We start from the raw sequence: 16,488 nt of genomic DNA, 5'->3' as shown, positions 1-16,488 counted from the left end.
AAGCTCATTCAGTCTAAATACTGAGGCAATAAGGTAAAGAGAAAAACTGTTTCAGGAACCTTCAGTTTGCAGCTTATCATTGTCCAAATACAAATACTATTTTAAAAAACAATTTATGGAAGCCAGGTGTTGGTAGCACACTCTCTACAGAGTGATTTCCAGGACGGCCAGAGCTAAGGGAAAGCACGGCTACGCAAGCTCAATTGGCAGAACCCCATGAAGGCAGCAGGAGAGAATTGATGCAGTTATCAGTCCACACACATTAATAATAAATTAAAATAAAACCCAGGCTTGGTGGCACATCTGATGATCCTAACTCTACACTTGGGAAGTGGAAACAGGAGGCTCAGGCATTCAAAGCTAGACTAGATAGAACTATGCAAGATCCTGTCTCGAGAAAAACCACCAATTTGTGAGCTCAGCCTTGTGATACATGCCTATAGTCACTCACTCGGGAGAATCCCATGGTCAGCTCTGCCTCAAAACAGTGAAAACAGGTTGGCATTTACTTCAGAGGTAGTGTCCACTTAGCATGTACAGAGTGTTGGACGAGGCCAGCCTAATCTACAGAGTTCCAGGACAGTCAGAGCTATATGGAGAAACCATGTCTCAAAAAAACAAAAGAATAAAATAAAAGTGCTGAGCTCAAGCCACACACCAAAAACAAAATAAAACCAAAAGACCTGTGTAAAAGCCTGTTCCAATAATTCTTTATGGAGAAAAGACTACACCAAAACTACGAACGTCATCGCTATATAAAATCTTTTATTACATACAGGCAATATTGGTCCTTACACTACACAATACCAACAGTACAAGTTTAATCTTTCAAAAATCATCATTCAAACAGCAAAAGACCAAGAAATAAAATTTGTGTCAATTGATTATTTTCAAAATATTCTTGATGTACATGATCATCATTTCCCTTACCACAGTGAAACATACAAATACAGAAAATACCCCATTTAACAGATAGTAGTGTTAAATGGTTATTTGGCTTAAAAATCTGAGTTAAAATCCTTTTTAGCAACCTACATACAGATAAGTAGCAAACTTTATTATATTATATAAATTTGTTCCACTAAAACATGTAATTAATTTCATCCCTTATGTATTCTGACCCCAGTGTCCACTTATTCTCTCATGGTCATGGTTCTTATCTGATGAACCAACTCAGAGTCATCCTAGATGGGAACTTTACCCTCCTTCTCAACACACCTCATCCAAGTCTGTCCAACAGACAGCAACCAGCAGCAAGTCACTTTGCCATCTGATGCCAGTGGCTCCGTGAGAGCTAGGCCAGGTCTATCAAACAGCCGTTTCCTATCTACTGTGGGTTGCTGCTCAGGAGAACGATAGATACCAATCAAGCAGAAAACCTGCGGCTCCTCTGCTACGTGCTTTTCAACACCTCCAATTTTTCTGGTCAGTGCTCTGATTGGGTTACATAAAAGCCAGTGTGTTAGTTTAAATCTTTAAACAAAAAACTATATTTTCCAAAGTCATTATCATTTGGGGCAATTAAGTGATCTTTTCGTGCTTTGTTGAGTTTCATCTCTAGGGCCTTCTTTCTTTCTTCCCATTCATGAAGTTCAGCATTTCCATGTGCAAATTTACAGTTGTTTCCTTCTGTGCAGGAGCCATTCATATACCTGTCAGGAGGAGGCAGCGTGCTTAGCATCCATGAGGCAATTAGAACACAGTCTTCCTTAACTGATGACCCACCTACCTGCACGTACCTTCTGCAGTCACAGCTTATCGTGTCCCACTGTTTTTGCTGCTGGGGATAACAGACAGGACCTCCTGCCTACTAACTCCATGTCCCTTCTAACCATTTGAGTTGCATCCCAGACCCAGTTGGGAAGCTTAAACCTGGGAAACAAGTCTTGAATAGGCACAATATACATTATAGGGAAATTAGTGCTATGAATTTATTTCAAAGAACTTATCAGAAAGTACAGACTTGGGCTGGGGGTATAGCTCAGTGGAACAGTGCCAGGCTGGTGTGTGGACAGTAGAGAAGGGTCACTGGGGGCCCTGCTGCACCACTCTCCCCGTAATCCCCTTAAAGGGTCTCTCACTGAACCTAAGCTAGGCTGGTGGTAAGCAAGTTCCATCAACCATTCTGTCCCCACGCTTCCTACTGGCAAACATGTCTGGCTTTTTACATGGGTTCTGGGAATTTGAACTCGGGTCCTCACCCTTAGGCACTAAGCAGTGTTCATACCTGCTAGATCATCTTCCCAGCCTCTGGTTGGGGATGGGGAAATGTAAAAGAATAAATAAATTAAATTAAAAAAAATAAGAAAATCATTCAGCAGTGGTGGTGCGCGCCTTTAACCCCCACACTTAGGAAGCAGAGGCAGGTGTATCTCAGTGAGTTTGAGGCCAGCCTGATCTACAAAGCAAGTTCCAGGACAGCCCAGAGCTACACACAGAGAAACCCTGTCTCGAAAAAAAATAAGAAAAAATAATTCTTTTTGTTGTTTGGTTTTTTTCAAGACAGGGTTTCTCTGTGTAGCTCTGGTTGTCCTCGAACTCATTCTATAGATCAGGTTGGTCCTGAACTCGCACGTTTTTAATCCCAGCAGAGGTAGGCAGATCTCTGTGAGTTCAAGGTCAGCCTGGTCTACAAAGTGAGTTCCAGGACAGTCAGAGCTGTGACATAGAAAAACCCTGTCTTTGGAGGGGGTGGTGGTGGTGGGGGTTCATTTTTTTTTTCATTGAGATATTTTGTAGCTCAGACTAGCCTCAAACTTGAAGTAATTTCCCGATGATGGCTTCCTGCTGCTAGGATTATCGGCATGAATCCCCATACCCACACCCACTTTTTATTTAATTTTTTTCTAAGACAATTATGCTCCTATTTTCTTTCTTTCTGTTAATTGTTTTTTATTTTCAGGATATATAAATATGCCTAAGTATATGTGTGTACCATATGCATGTAAATGCCTGCAGAGACCAGAAGAGCATGTCAGAGCCCTTGGAACCTGAAATTACAGGTGACTGTGACCTGGGTCCTCTCTAAGAGCAGCAGGTGCTCATAACTGCTGAGTCATTCCGCTAAAGGCCACCTCTATTTGATGACCATTTATCGTGAGCAAAGATTGTGACAAAAGCTTAGAGAATTAGAGATGAGAATCCACAGATGACAGCAATACTGGTCATCCTCAGTGTGGAAAACCTTCTCTTTGTGCTTCTCCGAGGAGATATGGTGAGTTTGGATAGGCACACCTGCACAGCCTCTCGTCCCGGGACAGAACACTATAACATAGGTGCACCTGCATATTCCTATCCTTCCAGGGCCTATAACGAGACTACCACCTACATCCTATTCTGTCTGCAGATACAATAACCAAAGAAGTACCATGAGATCAGCTGTTTTCACAGGGAGAAGCTGCCAAGGGCCTACATACCTCTCACAAATACTGAAGTTCCCAGTGGGGAAGCGGTGCTGCCAGCAATACTGGTCATCCTCAGTGTGGAAAACCTTCTCTTTGTGCTTCTCGGAGGAGATATGACCTTGCCATTGCTTCTCACTGTTACAATTCTTCCCACACATCCAGCAGTGGAAGTCCACCTAAAGCGTGTGGGAAGATGTGCTGCCTGAGAGCCTGCACCTCCCAATGCGGCCTGAGCTCAGCCCAGGCTCCACTCTGGGGAAGTCAAGCAAGGGACATATAACCCAGAATCAGAGGTAGCACCAGAACAGGACCAACTACAGTATTGGAACATACATGAGTGGTTGGGTCCTGTGCTAGTCATCTAGTTAAGTTCTGACAAGGAGGCCAAGAGAAGCTGCTGTACAAGCAAAGTCATCTGAGAAGCAGATAAGTATTCTGGGTAGAAGTTTACACCCCAAGGAAAAGCAGGACATGCATTAAGGTCAGAGTGGGCCAGCTCTAGAATGACCAGCAGCAATTCTATACCAGATTTGCACTGACTATACCAGATTTGCACCAGATACCCAGAAAGTAAATATGCTGGCCCTTCACGGACAAAGTTACACATCACAAAGAGGTTTAAGTATAAGGAAAGATTCAAACTCATATGTGCCCTGAGCAGAGACACAAAAGACCAGGACAGACACAGCCCTGCAGTGGTGATGGACATGGGTGAGAAGCAAAAGACAAATGGCAGCAGCACACACACTCCTGCTGGGTATAAACATGCCAGGCCAACACAAAGGAAGAATAACCACATATAATGGCCAGGTGTGGTGGCTAATGCCTGTAATCCCAGGGCTCTGCAGACTAAGAAGACTGTTCAAATTCAAGGTCAGCTTGGGCCAAAGAGTGAACTCCTGCCTTTCATTTAAAAGAAAAAAGGTCACATCACTGATATATAAACATATAGGGAAATACATCCCCTGGATCTTGTTTCTCTGGGAAGAACAGACACACTTCCAACTTTATCTGTAGAACCTTCACCTATATTACAGACACCAAGTATTAACATCACTTAATGTGGAATAGTAGACTCAAGCCATTCATGTTTTCTTCACTTTTTGCACAGGTCTCATTGTGGAGCTCTGGCTGACCTTAAACTCAAGAGATCACCCAAGTGCTGAGATTAAAGGTGTGTAACAATTTTGGTTTTAGAGACAGGTTCTCTCTCTCTTTTTTGTTTTGTTTTTCTGTGTAGTTTTCGAGCCTGTCCTGAGGTTCATTCTGTAGACCAGGCTGGCCTTGAACTTAGAGATCTGCCTGCTTCTGCCTCTGCCTCCCAAGTGCTGGGATTAAAGGTGTGCACCACCACCACCTGGCTGAGACAGGTTCTTACATAGCCCAGATGACCTCTAATTTGCCAGATAGCCAAGGATGGCCTTGGATTTCTGATGCTTCTACTTTGACTTCCCAAGAGTGCTGGTATTACAGGCATGTAGCACCCAGCTGATGTGGTGCTGGGGATTGAACCCAGGGGATTGTGCATGCTAGGTAAGGACTCTACCAATAGAGCTCCATCCCAACCAAACTTCTTTATGTTTTTGAAAATAAAAATTCAAGCAAGAATATTTCAGGCACAGGAGACTTAAGCTAATGGCAAAAAAGCATAGTAGAAAGAAGACACCAGAAGATGACAGGGCCAGGCTTTGGAGAAGTGAGAGGGGAAAGCTGCAGGAGCAGTCCCGAAGCACAAGTGAGTTAGCAATGGTACTTACAGAAATTTCAGCATAATCTGTTGGCATGTGGATCTGCTTCCCATTTTCTTTGTTACAGTGACTGGCTACATCATCACTTTTTTCACTTTTTTGATTCTTCAGCCAGAGTTCATAAAACTGCTCTATATCATGTACTGAGGAAAAAGAAACTGTGTTTAGAAACAACCAGGAAATGCCATTCAAATACACAAACAAGCATGTGTATTTACTATCACTCAGTACATTTTCAAAACAAACGTCATGGTGACTCATGCCTTTATTCTTAGCATTTGGGAGGCAGACACCGACAGATCTCTAAGTTTGAAACCATGCTGACCTACAGAGCAAGTTCTGGGACAGCCAGGGCTACACAGAGAAACCCTGCACCCCCCAATAAATAAATAAAATGAAGCAAAACAAAACTAAACAGATATTACATTAGACCTGAGAGATGACAAATCCAATCTAAGCAGCAGATAAACTTTCAGGCAGAAGAACCAGTTTTCAGGACTTGTTAATAGTACAAAAATAGCTTCATTATTAACTCCTTCCTGTATTTGCAAGACACTTGGAAGTGTTTAAAACTCAGGAACATCACAAGGCTGCGCACAAAAGGCCTCAGCACTACTTCAGGTCACCCTGTGCTACACTAACTCTTCAGTGTTGTCACCACAGGAGGTGCCTTACAGGAAGAGAACGGTTGCAGCTGACATACATCCTGGTCATTGTGAAAGATGGGAAACCCCACAGACGCAAGGTTTGACCTTGCTAGGGGCCCAACAATCAAGCCACAGTCCTAGAGCATCAGCATGCTGGAGTGCAATGTACAATATCACTGGACAGTGGTTGCAGGCTGGTTCCTGGGTAAGGACAGGTACATTCTACATTATTGTCAAGCCTAAGGCCAGGGTTTTACTAAAGTCAGCTCTGCTCCTTTCTGGCTGGATAATGCACTGTCTAATCCATTACAGGCTATTTAGAAGCACCCCTGGGCCCTTTCTTTAGAAGCCAGTAGCACATCTTCCCGGGTCATGGATGACAGCGTCTCCACACAGGCCCAGATGTTCCCAGGGAAGGAAGGCTATGCAGCAAAATATATTCCCAGCTGAGAAACAGTGTTAAAACTCTGGTACTCTAAATTTGGCTTTGAAATTTTCTAACATTCAATCATCAATCAGAGATGAGGCATAAAACTAGAGATTGTTCTTCCTTCAGAGCGTGGCGGCAGGAGTCATGGAAGACTCCAGACTCCTGACAACGCAGGAAAAGCCTCAGGAAGGCCTACTTTAAGTACAACAAGAGGGCATCCACTCCACACAAATCACATGGCAGGTTGGCCTTCATTCCAAACGATTCTTGTAATAGAGGGATTGGATGCATGCATTTCTATCAGTGTGTGTGTGTGTGTGTTTTTTTTAATTAAAACAAAAATTTCTGTAGTAAAACTGTTTAGGTTCAAAAGTAAAGGTTGTCTGAAGCGCCTCTCAAACTCTCATCCACCTGATGGACCAATGAGGCAATCTTGTTTAAAGTCACACCAACTAAGCTATCCTGGGCTTCTTTCTTGTAAGGAAGATGCCTATTATACCCAGGATAAGGAACTACAGATTCACACCCAAATGTGGTCTAACCAAACCCACATCAGAAGTCAATTTCCACAGGTCGGGCAGTGGTGGCTCATGCCTTTAATCCCAGCCTGGTCTACAGAGCAAGTTCACAGAGAAACCTTATCTCAAAAAGTTAAAAAAAAAAAGTCAGTTTCCACACCAAGGAGGCCATGGTCACGTTTCCAGCTGTAGCCAAAACCATGCAAGCGGTTTGCGGTGTTCATGGGGAACTGAACTTTACAGAAGACAAAGGACATAAATAGCACGAACTTACTTTTATTATCCTTCATGTAAGTCCACACTTCACGCTCCTCATGACTATGAGCAAAAGAACAGTTGCCAACATACTGACATTTTTTTCCAGAAGCAATATGATTGCATAGCTGTGTGAAAAATAAATAAATATATGTATATGTATAAACACACACGTATACATCTATACACATGCACACGCATACACTTTAAAACAGGGCACTAAGTATAATTAATGTTTACATTTAAACAAAGTAAGTGTTGCTATCAGTGCTTAGCAGTACAAACTTCAAGATTAATTCCATTCAAATGGATCATAAGCCCAAAATACTTGACATAGTGACAGCAAACATTTCTATTTCAGAATTTCCCAAAGAAAGTGAAGCACAGAATTAAGTAGCACAGATTTCCTACAAAGTCACACACTGGGGACCTTATCTCTACAGAGCACATCTGATGCCCTGCCTGTCTCTTCCTAGAATATTCCGGATGCTTCCAAATCAGTCCTGGGAACAGAAAGAGACTATAGCTTGCTCCAAGTTACTAGACACTGCCGGGAAGCTTCCAGACTCAAAGTGCTAATGACCCTACACCGAGAGCTAACCTTAGCCACAACTCACTAGACACAGTGTCTCTGAAGACAGCTACACTAACCATGTCAGGGAGTTAAGAGGCTCTCAAACAGAAGTCCTCTGGTTATGTGGGATTTTAATCAACAATGGAAACGTTGCACTAGTAAAAACACGAAGTGACAGTAATCATCAGAAGTTTTCCCTAAGAGTCACTAGTCTCCAAGAACAAGGAAAACCTCCATCACCAAGAAAGCACATTTCTAGGTCTCGCCAGCTAGCTGGTTGTGATACAACATTAACCCTTAATTGCTACCTTGGCTACGTCTGCTCTTCCCACTATTCATCTTGCAGAACTGTGAATGCTCAGCATTTGCTTTTGCAAAATCCCAACACTAAATTTTCTCTTGGGATGAAATTCAGTAATCCCACATGAAAACCTACAAGAGGTTAACAGCCTATTCAATAAGACAGTGTAATCACTAGCTAGGGCACATTCTTTTTTTTCCCTCTTGTTTGAGACTTTGAGACACGGCCTGTTTATGTAACCCTGGCTGGCATGGAATTTGCTTACTTTGTACACTAGGCTGGTCTTAAACTTGTGGTGACTCTCCTGCCTCTGCATTAACAATTCTGCCTCTACATTCTGAGTGTTGGAATCACAGGTGAGCTGCCACTCCTGGCTTACCCAAAGTCTTTCAAAGATAAGAAACAGGGAATACGAAGGACAAGACCAGGACTGTGCTGGATTTCAAAGACTCTCATGAGATATTACTGTCTCTATGGTATAATGATCCCAATTTAACAGATTTGCAAATGAAGCCAAGACATGGGACAGGGACCTTCTGAAAGATTATTTTCTGCACAGTCTTACACACACACACACACACACACACACACACACACAGAGGATTATTTGTTCTAGCAACACCTAACATGACTGGAGGAAAAGAGGCAATAAGCTATTGAAATGTTATGTGATAGAGCTCACCACATTGAAGATTAAATAAAAATCAACAGCCCCGAACATCTGCCTCAGAAACTACAATAAGAATCACAGTAGTAATGGGGATTGAACTCAGGACCTCACATACGCTAGACAAGTACTCTACCACTGAGATACAACTTAGCCCAGATGCATGTTTTAGCGAAGTCTCTGGTACACATACAACCTTATCCTTTTAATGCCCAAGATATCAAGTTTCCAATTAATCTCTTAACTTTTCATACAAAAGTCATCTAATTCCACTCTAGACAAACAGCCTTGCAAAGACTGCCTTGTGACTAAGTTAACAGAGCTGCAAGCCACACAGGTGACGCAGAATTCCCTCACTTTTCCTCAAGTCCGGTTATCTTTTCACTCTGTCCAAGTAATCTATGAAGTACCAATCAATATAAAAACTGCTGGAGTCACACACATACACCAAAGGGCAAGCAAAAAGCAAAATCAAAACAAAAAAACAGATTCAATTTCAGCAGCACTTAAAGGGTTTTGAGCTTCAATCTAAATTAGGACTAATTTCTAATAATTGGAAATGCCTAATTTAAAAAAGTGGCTTAAAAATTACGTATGTACATCAAACTGTAAAGGCATTTGTTTCTTTGTGGGGAGAGGACGGATGTTCTTCCACTTCTTACGTTCAGAAGACATCGCTCTCATCGCACGACGCTCTTTGGTCCACCTAAAAAACATGGAGTTCAGAAAATACAACATTTGGGCAAAGACGACGTAACCTGAAAGGAGAGGCACAGCATGGGTACCCAAGGGATCAGAGATCTCCTGTTCATGGGTCTCTTCATTATCAGCACTGACTGAATTCTCAACAAAGAAAACAGCACTTGTGAACTATCACCTGCTATGTCCTAAAAGCCTCCCCCTTTCACTTTGTTCGTACATCTACTATTGACTTTCCTGTCCTGGCCTCCTTTCTATAGGCATGACTGCACCCCATGAAGTGCAGGGACTGACAGGCATCCACACATACTTACGAGTGCTGTGCTTTGGCACTACAGTACTTTCTGTTCTTGTCTGGTTCAATGACTTGGCCATTTCTCAGACACTGAGCACATACAAATTTTATCTTCATATTAAGTAATCCAGGCATTATCTGATTGCCAAGTACCTTAAACAATGAAAGACCAATTATAACAGAAAACAATTTCCTAAACCAGCATATTAAATTGCAATGCATCTGTACCACGATAGTTTAGTTGTCTAGACTTGACAAATAATATATGCGGATAATGAATCTAAACTGTCTCACATACACAAAAGAATCTGATCAAAACTGACTATACACACCACACACCACACCTCAACTGACAAAAGCTAGTTTTTTGGTACAAGCCTTTAATACCAGACTTGGGAGGCAGAGGCAGGTGGATCTCTCAGTTTGAGGCCAGCCTGGTCTACAGAATGAGTTCCAGGACAGCCAGGGCTATATAAAGAAACCCTGTCTTGAAAAACAAACAAAAAATTAAAAAAATAAAACAAAAACAAGACAGCTCCTTTTGTAACTAACTACTGGAGCTGAGAGTGGCTTTCGGGTGGTGGAGAAGAATGAATGAATGAATGAATGACTTAACAACTTAACCAAGGACACAGAAACAAAACACAGCCCATCTCTCTCTTAAGTAAGAATTGCCAAAGTCCAAGACCCAGTGTTTCCCCCAACTAAACTAGAAAAGAAAGCAGTGCTGTATGTCTTTAGCAGACAATACAGGATGCCATTTTCTTCTCTATGGTGATCAATGCAGATGACTTTTTCACAGGAGAGTACTCAGCGGAAGAAATACTAAGGACTGCAAGCATGAACCTGAACCTGTCACCAACCTGGCACCAACTAGGCAATTCCAGAAAGGCGCCAACTCACAAGGACACGAACAAGGGATAATACCTGAGTTCCAGGCATGCTTGCTTCCAAACTTCTCCAATACTGTTTGGATTCTTGAGCAATAACATCATGGGAGATACCTAGGAAATGGATAAGTTTCTCTTAAGAACACAGCACAGTACCCACCCATTTGGGTCAGTGACATACAGAACCCTGACTCCCCAGTTCTCAGGCAGCCAGATCCATCAGAGACGAATGTACATCGCATTACATTTTTCAAAATAGAATATTTACAAGCACAGTTCTTTATGCCTTCTGAGGAATCCTTTCTCCATTCTTAAAATCCATGCTACATGTAAATATCAATCATTAACTGCATGAAACCACATCCAAAATAGGTAACTCTTTAAAACAAACACTATAGTAGCCAAACATGGTGGCTCCAGTCCTGTAATCTTCAGCTGCTCAGAAAGTTAAGGCAAGAGGATTCCAAATTCAAGATCAGCTTGGGCTACAGAGTGAGTTTTAGGCTAGCTCAACAATGTAGTGACAGAAACAGTGAAAATGGACTGGAGACGAAGCTCAGTGGTCAAGAGCTTGCCCAGCATGCACACAGCCCTAAGTTCAATCCTAACGCTGGTCCTGAGGGTTGGAACTTCACTTTTTTTTTTTTTGGTTTTTCAAGACAGGGCTTCTTTGTGTAACAGCACACTTACATATTTTATTACAAGTAATTTATTTACTCTGTTCTGTGCACAAGGGGAGATCAGAGGACAAGGTGCAGGAGTCAGCTCTCTCCTTTCGTCGCATGGATTCCAGGGTCAGCAGGCTTGGCAACAAGTGTCTTTGCCTACTGCTATCAAATCAACTAGCTAAGAAGGTAACTCCCCTTACGACTGTTCTGGCACTCCCTGATTCCTCATACAGGGACAGTTAACAAGCCAACACAGACCCACCTCTTTCATTTTGCATTATCCATACTTTCAATTCAATAAGACTATGGGCATAGAAGCACTCATCTTCCCTTAAGCAACCGTAACGGACCTCATGTCGACACAGATCAAGCTGACACTGACTATGAAAAGAACGTATTTTGGAATATTTTACTGTGGTCTCTCTCAAAATGTGGACAAGGCACCTAAGACCAAAAAAAAAAGAAAGAAAGAAAGAAAGAAAGTAACGTTTTAATGCTGTTCTTCCAACTTTGAATAACCATGCACATATACATATATATACACATATACATACATATATATATACACACACATACACAATGTCAAGTTCTAGTCAGAAAAACCATTTTATTAAAACCAGTGCCAGAAAAAATTATGCACATAACTAATTTCTAATTACAGTTTAAACAAGAAAAATCTAAATGCATGTCACAAGAAGCTGTAAATTAATATGATCTTCTATATTAAATAATCTAGTAATTCTAAGTAATTTAGTTACTTAATTCTCAAACGGGCAAAAGAAGCATTTTTAAAAAGTTTTTTGCCTTTTCTATTACATTTATTTAACGTGTGTGTGCGTGCGCGCATGTGTGTCCATGCTCTACATTTGGAGGCCAGAGAACAACTTGGAACAGGTTCTGTTTATTCTACCATGTGGGTCCTGGAGATGAACTCAGGCCATCAGACTTGGTAAAAAGTGCCTCTGCCTACTGAGTCATTTCACTGGTTCACTGTTTTGCTGTATTGAGACTGGCTTCTAAATTAGAACCAGCTGTCCTAGTTTACCATGTAGGCCATGCTAGATTCAAACTTGTGATCTTCCTGAGTGCCGAGATTACAGGCATATGCCGTAACACCCAGCTAAAAGACATTTAAAATAGTTATTGCTTCTCAGAAGAACAGAAGAGCAGGAGAAATGCCTTATCCTGCCTTTTTTCTTTCTTCATTTATTTTCACTGAGGCAGCGTGGTCTCACTCTAGAGCCCTGGCTGTCCTGAAGTCCAGGTCTACCTAACTTTGCCTCCTCTGCTAATGTTAACTGTGTATATCCCGATACCTAGTCTACTATTGCCTTTATTAGATCTATGAAAATCTATTTTTTGTCACTATAAAAATGAGAAATCGGGGGGAGGGGGTAATATTTGGGAGGAGGGGAGGGAAATGGGAAACGGGGAGCAGGTGGAAATTTTAATTAAAAAAGAATAAAAATAAAAAAAAAAATGAGAAATCACCAACATACTTATTGTCCTCAAATTCATGCTTTGTAACCGGGTGAGAACAAGCAGTGGAATTATCTTTATTTCTTTTGCTTATTATTCTAGGTTTATGATCAAAACATTTCTGAAATAGAGAAAAAAAGAAAATTATCACACAAATAAACACAAGTCTGAGTTCTGTGCCAAGAATACTGCCTTAGTTTCAGTACCTTTTATGGATTTAAAATATGTGCCAATTGATACTCAACATGAAACCTTACTACCATTCATTCTGCTCTGGCTATTTTGAGACAGGATCTCTGTATAGTTCAGAATGGCTTTGAACTTACAGTGGTCCTTCTCCCTCAAACTCCTGCACACTGGGATTATAGGCATGCACCACCAGGCTCAGATTTCTCCTATTTTTTCATACACTGGTAGAGAGGCGACTGGTTACTGAGTGACTACTTTACAATATGACAGGGTCTGCTGAGCACTTTATAGACTGAGGCTTACAAATCAGAAATTTTTAGAGATTTCTGTTTTCTTGAAAGGGAATCATTGGTATCCTTGGCTGACCTAAAATTCACTATGTAGATAAGACTGACCTAAAACTCACAGAGACTTACCTGCCTTTGCCTTCCAGGAGTGCTGGGTTAAAGGTGGGTGCCATCATACCTGAACACAATTTTTGTTGCTGTTGTTGTTTTTTGTTGAATGAAACAAGAGTCTAACTAAGTAGCCCTGGAAGACCTGGAGCTCACTCTGGCTGACCTTGCAACCACAGAAATCTGTCTTCTTCTGCTTCCCAAATGCTGGGTTAAAGACGTGCACCACAGCACCTAGCCACAATGTTTTTTTTTGGTTTGTTTGCTTGTTTGTTTTTGGTTTTTCGAGACAGGGTTTCTCTGTGGCTTTGGAGCCTGTCTTGGAACTAGCTCTTGTAGACCAGGCTGGTCTCGAACTCACAGAGATTCACCTGCCTCTGCCTCCCAAATGCTGGGATTAAAGGCGTGTGCCACCACCGCCCGGCTAGCCACAATGGTTTTAAGAACAGTGCTGGGACATCTATGTATGCCAGGCAAGAGCTCTCTAAGGAGTTACACTCTCCCACCATATCATCAAATTTTACAGCAGAAAATGAGTCATGAAGAAATCACCTCACAAAGGAATGTAAACTCTCCAAGATGCTCTTGAAGAAGTTTGACCACAGTAAGACTGATCTTTCCATTGCCACCAAAGAAAGCCTCTCGACTAAATGCCCCTTTTCTTTCAAGGGTCCACACATCTATCTCTTCTTGGCAATAAGCGAATGTACAGTGACCAGAATATCGACATTCATCCTCTGCAGCAACATCTGGAAAAGTAGGAGAGTCAGAAACACCTGTTCCAGGGCCAACGAATGGCAAGCACAGTTACAACATCATCTGAACATCCCTAATAATTCAGAGAGCTTCAAGCAAGAACAGCCATCCCTATGGAGCATGGGGTAAGATTCAGTCAAGCAGAAATGTTTAACTGCAATGGGAGAAGACACTGCAATAGTCACACGTATATCCTATTAAGGTTAAAAAAAAACATTTTGTGGGGAAGGTGGGACCTGAGAGGGTAACAGGTGAATATGACCAAAGCAGGTATTACATCTGTATGCAAATGTCATTTTGAACAACAAATAGTCTCTCTCTCTCTCTCTCTCTCACACACACACACACACACACACACACACACAAAAAAAAAAATTGAGGGGCTGGAGAGATGCCTCAGCAGTGAGAAATACTCACTGGCTGCTCTTCCAGAGGACCTGAGTCCAAATTCCCAACACCCACAGGGTGGTTCATAACCATCTATAGTGAGATCTGGTGCCTTCCTCTAGCATGCAGGCTGAACAATGTATACATAAGAAATTTTAAAAAATCAGGCTGGGAAGACGGCTCAGCAGTTTAGAGCACTGGCTGCTCTTGCAGAGGACCCAGGTTCCATTCCCAGCACCTACATGGCGGTTCACTACCCTCTATAACTGCAGGTCCAAGGGATAAAAATGCTCTTCTGGACTCCTCAGGCCACGAACAAATATATATTCAGATGCACAGACATATACTCAGACAAAACACTTGTACACATAAAATTCATAAATAAAATAAAAACTACAAAAAAATAATAAAGCTGGGTGGTGGTGGTGCACACCTTTAATCCCAGCACTTGGGAGGCAGAGGCAGGAGGATCTCTGTGAGTTCAAGGCCAGCCTGGTCTATAAGAGCTAGTTCCAAGACAGGCTCCAAAGCTACAGAGAAACCCTGTCTCGAAAAACCAAAAATAAATAAATGAATAAACAAATAAAATCATCTTAGTGGTTGTCTTTCTTTTTTCTTTCTTCCTTAGTGGCATTCAAAGCTCACTCAGACAAAGCTTAAACCGAAAAGAGAACGCAAACTCTCAGGAGCGCTTTCAGAGCTCTCTTCCAGGACTGTGGCTCTCAGAGGTGGAACTGGAGTCTCTACTTAAAACCCTATCTAGGCCTTGTCTTCACAAACTATAACATATACTCAAAATGTTAAAACACACACACACAAAACAAAAAAACAGTAAAATAGCAGAAAATATGAACTGATCGATTCAAAGTACTGTTTTTCTCCTAACCTAAGCATCTTTTTTTTGTCTTTTTTTTTTGGGGGGGGAGGTGGTTTGAGACAGGATTTCTCTGTAGCTATGGAGCCAGTCCTGGAACTTGTTCTGTAGACCAGGCTGTCCTGGAAAGCAGAGATCCGCCTGCCTCTGCCTCCTGAGTGCTAGGATTAAAGGTGTGCACCACCACCGACTAAGCATTTTTAACAGGAAGTACTGACACAAAAGGAGTCAAGAGTTACTGGAAAACGCCTGGTGGTCAGCACAGTGACTTGCCAAAAGTTGATTAGTCATATAACATATACCAATTACAATAAATACCTTTACATATATAATACGGTCCTTCATAATTTGTTTTTGTTGGTCTTGGACGTATTTTTTTCCATGATTTATCTTCAACATTTTTTATCCTACCAATTAAAATATCTTTCTTACATTTATGATCAAGATTAGCATGGTAAGTGAAATCCATTAACTTAGGGCCTGAAAAAGACATAAAAAAAGATTGCTCATAGGCAGAACAAACACCTTTTAATTTTATAGGCAGTTTATAAGCAGCCATGAACAGTGGACACTGACTACACGGGCCCCAAACCTAAGGACAGGCTGCTTGAGTAGACTTGTGTCTTTGTCACCAAGTACATACAGTGTTCTACTCAACAGCAGCCCTGTTAAGGCACCTTACTGAGGGAAATGATCCAGATAAGAATTCTAATCGCTCATAAACTAAAAGAAGGCAACAATTTAAATCACTTTTGGACCAGACGCTGCCTGTTTCTTTCCTTGCTGACTTCCTAACATTTCGAGTAGACAGCCGCCAGAGCCAAGGCTGCTTCCACCAGTAACAGCTCCATAACTTGCATCCTGCTGCCCACTAGTTCGGTGCTGACCTGATTTTACGAAGCAGATCTGGCAAGCTTGTCTCAGCTCGTGGGTTCCTTCGAGGGGGTGCCTAGGAGTCCCTGATGAAAACGGCTTAGCAATCACACTTCCGAACAAGTTTCCATGCTCATTTCTAGGCTGATTTGCAATTCCCAGGAAATTTTCAGAGGGAAATAAACTGCCTGGTCCATTCATCTGCAAAAAGAGTAAGAAAACAAAAAAACAAAACAAAACAAAACAAAACAGGCAACATATATTGTACTATCACTAAAGAAAGAACTGAACTCCTGTGGGGGTAGGACGAGGCTGGTGCCATTCCGTTCCCGTGTGCTTCTCTATGACAAATTGCCAGTTTCTGTGTTTTGCTCTTTGGACTCTGGGCCCCTCTAGTAATACCCTCTACGGGCTGTGACTAGGACACGACTGGTCTGCT

General features: G+C 41.8%; 1 protein-coding gene across 1 annotated transcript in view; it reads right to left on the bottom strand.

Annotated features, from left to right (window-relative positions):
- Positions 1–754: 754 nt before the first annotated feature.
- Zc3h7a (zinc finger CCCH-type containing 7A) overlaps positions 755–16,488 on the bottom strand; it is a 43,671-nt gene continuing 27,937 nt past the window's right edge. Inside the window, exons 12-23 of the mRNA XM_057774590.1 lie at positions 16,064–16,250; positions 15,495–15,656; positions 13,712–13,908; positions 12,596–12,696; positions 11,359–11,540; positions 10,466–10,542; positions 9,558–9,691; positions 9,145–9,250; positions 7,022–7,130; positions 5,162–5,295; positions 3,417–3,580; positions 755–1,652 (exon numbers count right to left, since the gene is read on the bottom strand). Coding sequence (XP_057630573.1) covers positions 1,463–1,652; positions 3,417–3,580; positions 5,162–5,295; positions 7,022–7,130; positions 9,145–9,250; positions 9,558–9,691; positions 10,466–10,542; positions 11,359–11,540; positions 12,596–12,696; positions 13,712–13,908; positions 15,495–15,656; positions 16,064–16,250 — 1,743 coding nt within the window. The 3' untranslated portion in view covers positions 755–1,462. The remainder of the gene's footprint in view (positions 1,653–3,416; positions 3,581–5,161; positions 5,296–7,021; positions 7,131–9,144; positions 9,251–9,557; positions 9,692–10,465; positions 10,543–11,358; positions 11,541–12,595; positions 12,697–13,711; positions 13,909–15,494; positions 15,657–16,063; positions 16,251–16,488) is intronic.

The sequence above is a fragment of the Chionomys nivalis genome, chromosome 7 (genome assembly GCF_950005125.1).
Source record: "Chionomys nivalis chromosome 7, mChiNiv1.1, whole genome shotgun sequence".
NCBI lineage: Eukaryota > Metazoa > Chordata > Mammalia > Rodentia > Cricetidae > Chionomys > Chionomys nivalis.
The sequence above is the reverse complement of the archived record's forward strand: the minus strand, read 5'-3'. Positions and strand labels throughout refer to the sequence as shown.